The 2,027-nt window shown below is 38.1% G+C and overlaps 1 protein-coding gene across 1 annotated transcript in view; it reads right to left on the bottom strand.

Annotated features, from left to right (window-relative positions):
• The window catches only part of snrpe (small nuclear ribonucleoprotein polypeptide E), a gene marked incomplete in the record, with an annotated part of 6,223 nt that extends 5,038 nt beyond the window's left edge, over nt 1-1,185 (bottom strand). Inside the window, 1 exon segment of the mRNA XM_014023698.1 lies at nt 985-1,185. Within this exon segment, the coding sequence (XP_013879152.1) occupies nt 985-1,038 (54 nt within the window).
• Between the last annotated feature and the right edge of the window lie 842 nt (nt 1,186-2,027).

The raw sequence follows: 2,027 nt of genomic DNA, 5'->3' as shown, positions 1-2,027 counted from the left end.
TCATTCATTCATTCATTCAGGTTGTCACTGGATTCTCAGATTCTTTCTTTCATTCATTCATTCATTAATTCATTCATTCATTCATTCAGGTTGTCACTGGATTCTCAGATTCTTTCTTTCATTCATTCATTCATTAATTCATTCATTCATTCATTCAGGTTGTCACTGGATTCTCAGATTCTTCAGTCACGGGCGTCTTGAACCCGTCTCAAGTGCACCAGAACTGGATTTTGGCTCCTGAACTCAAGCTCTCCTCTGAGAAACATTTGAGGCAAATATTCAGGCTGAAATAAAAATGATTGGAAAACTGTAACGAGTCTTCCTTTCTGAAATATGCTCCACTACATGAACTCCTAGAAGGTGGAGCTGGCTGCTGAGGTGGGCAGAAAGCAGATCAAATTCAAGAAACTGCAGCTTAAAATAAACATTTTTCTCTCTGTGCGGAACTAGTCAGAAGTCTGTGAGAAACGCTACTGATAATATACAACAACGTGACTTTCTGTGATAAACTCAGTGTTTGTGGTGAATAAAATATGTATTTCTAAGTTCCAACATTCTTAATAAGATACAAAAAGCCCAAAATATTTCGTTAAGGTTTTGAAATAAATGAGCAATATAGAAGTTTCTATGATGGCTAAAAATGTTTTACATTTTTCAATTAAAAACTAAGAATGTTAATTCTTATGGTGCTCCAAGAATCAAACAGGCTGTGCAGTCACTGGTAGCAGAGGGTCAGAATATTGGTGTTAGCTTCAGTGGCTAACGTAGAGTTCATATCGCTGCTAACATTTAACTCATACAAGCATCACTTCAATGCTTTTAAAATTAAAATAAACAATCTAGTAGCTTCAGTTAAAATATATATCTCTCTCCTGTCAGCCCAGGTAAAACCACAGCAGAAAACCTGCTCTGTAAAGGTTAGCCTAGCTGCTAATGGCTGACTGATAGCATCTAGCTTACCGGTCCGTTTGATCAAAAGGATACAATGGGCTGAACCATGACCTTCTGGACCTTCTGTCCTTGTCCCCGGTACGCCATTTCTCCAACAAAAGTCCAGAAACTGGTAAACAAATACTAAAAACTGCTTCTTACTGCTACAACGCGCTTTAACGTAAGATTCACGTTGTGAGTTCGGCTCAATGGTGAGTTTTCTTCCGGTGTGAGCAGACGTGATGAACAGGAGACGGTTTGTCAAACAGCGCCTCTGCAGGACGGAGGTCGCTACCGCAGCTACTTTTGTCTTTTTTCTCTCTCCAAGCTTTATTTTTAATCACACCACGAGTACAAAAACCCCGACAAAAACACATGCAAATCATCCATCATCTTATCACGCTTCTTCCTTTAAGGGTCATGGGGGTCACTAGTGTTGATATCCATCAGTTACAGTGCGAGGGGACGGGTCTCCAGTCCATCACAGGGACACGTAGACAAACGAGACAAACAACCTTTCACACTCTCACTCACACGTAGGGACAATTTAGAGTTATCATTTAACCTAACAGTCATGTTTTTAGTCTGTGGGACAGTGGCACCTGTGGATGTTTTTTAATGTATTTATTTTTTCTGGGGGGGGCATGGGTGGGCCACTGAAAAACCAGGGGCGGCACACCGAAACTAAAACCCATGACAGAAATTTTATGGTGCATTTGTAAAATGACAATTTTATTTGTCAACAGTTCTGTTTGTTGTTTTACAGATAATATCACTGATTCTGTGACATCCAGAGACCAGAATCAAGAAACAGAAACTATCTGCACTTCCCAACAGTCCAGTTCTTTTACACATGAAGTTCCATAAATTGTCCTTACATTATTATTTCAGTGGCAGAAAATTCAATATCTAAAGTTATTGAATTAATAAACTCTTTTTCAAAAGTTTCTGACTACTCTACAAATTGGTTAAAATCTACAGTTCTTCCAATTAACTGTGTTTTTAACAATTCTCAAAACACACAACTACAGTTAGGAAATATTAAATATCTGGGTAGTAATATTTCTTCTAGATTGGAAGATTTAATAAAATTAAAC

This window comes from Austrofundulus limnaeus, unplaced genomic scaffold (genome assembly GCF_001266775.1).
Source record: "Austrofundulus limnaeus strain Quisiro unplaced genomic scaffold, Austrofundulus_limnaeus-1.0 Scaffold387, whole genome shotgun sequence".
In the NCBI taxonomy this organism is placed as follows: domain Eukaryota; kingdom Metazoa; phylum Chordata; class Actinopteri; order Cyprinodontiformes; family Rivulidae; genus Austrofundulus; species Austrofundulus limnaeus.
This window is presented reverse-complemented; position numbering and strand designations above follow the sequence as displayed.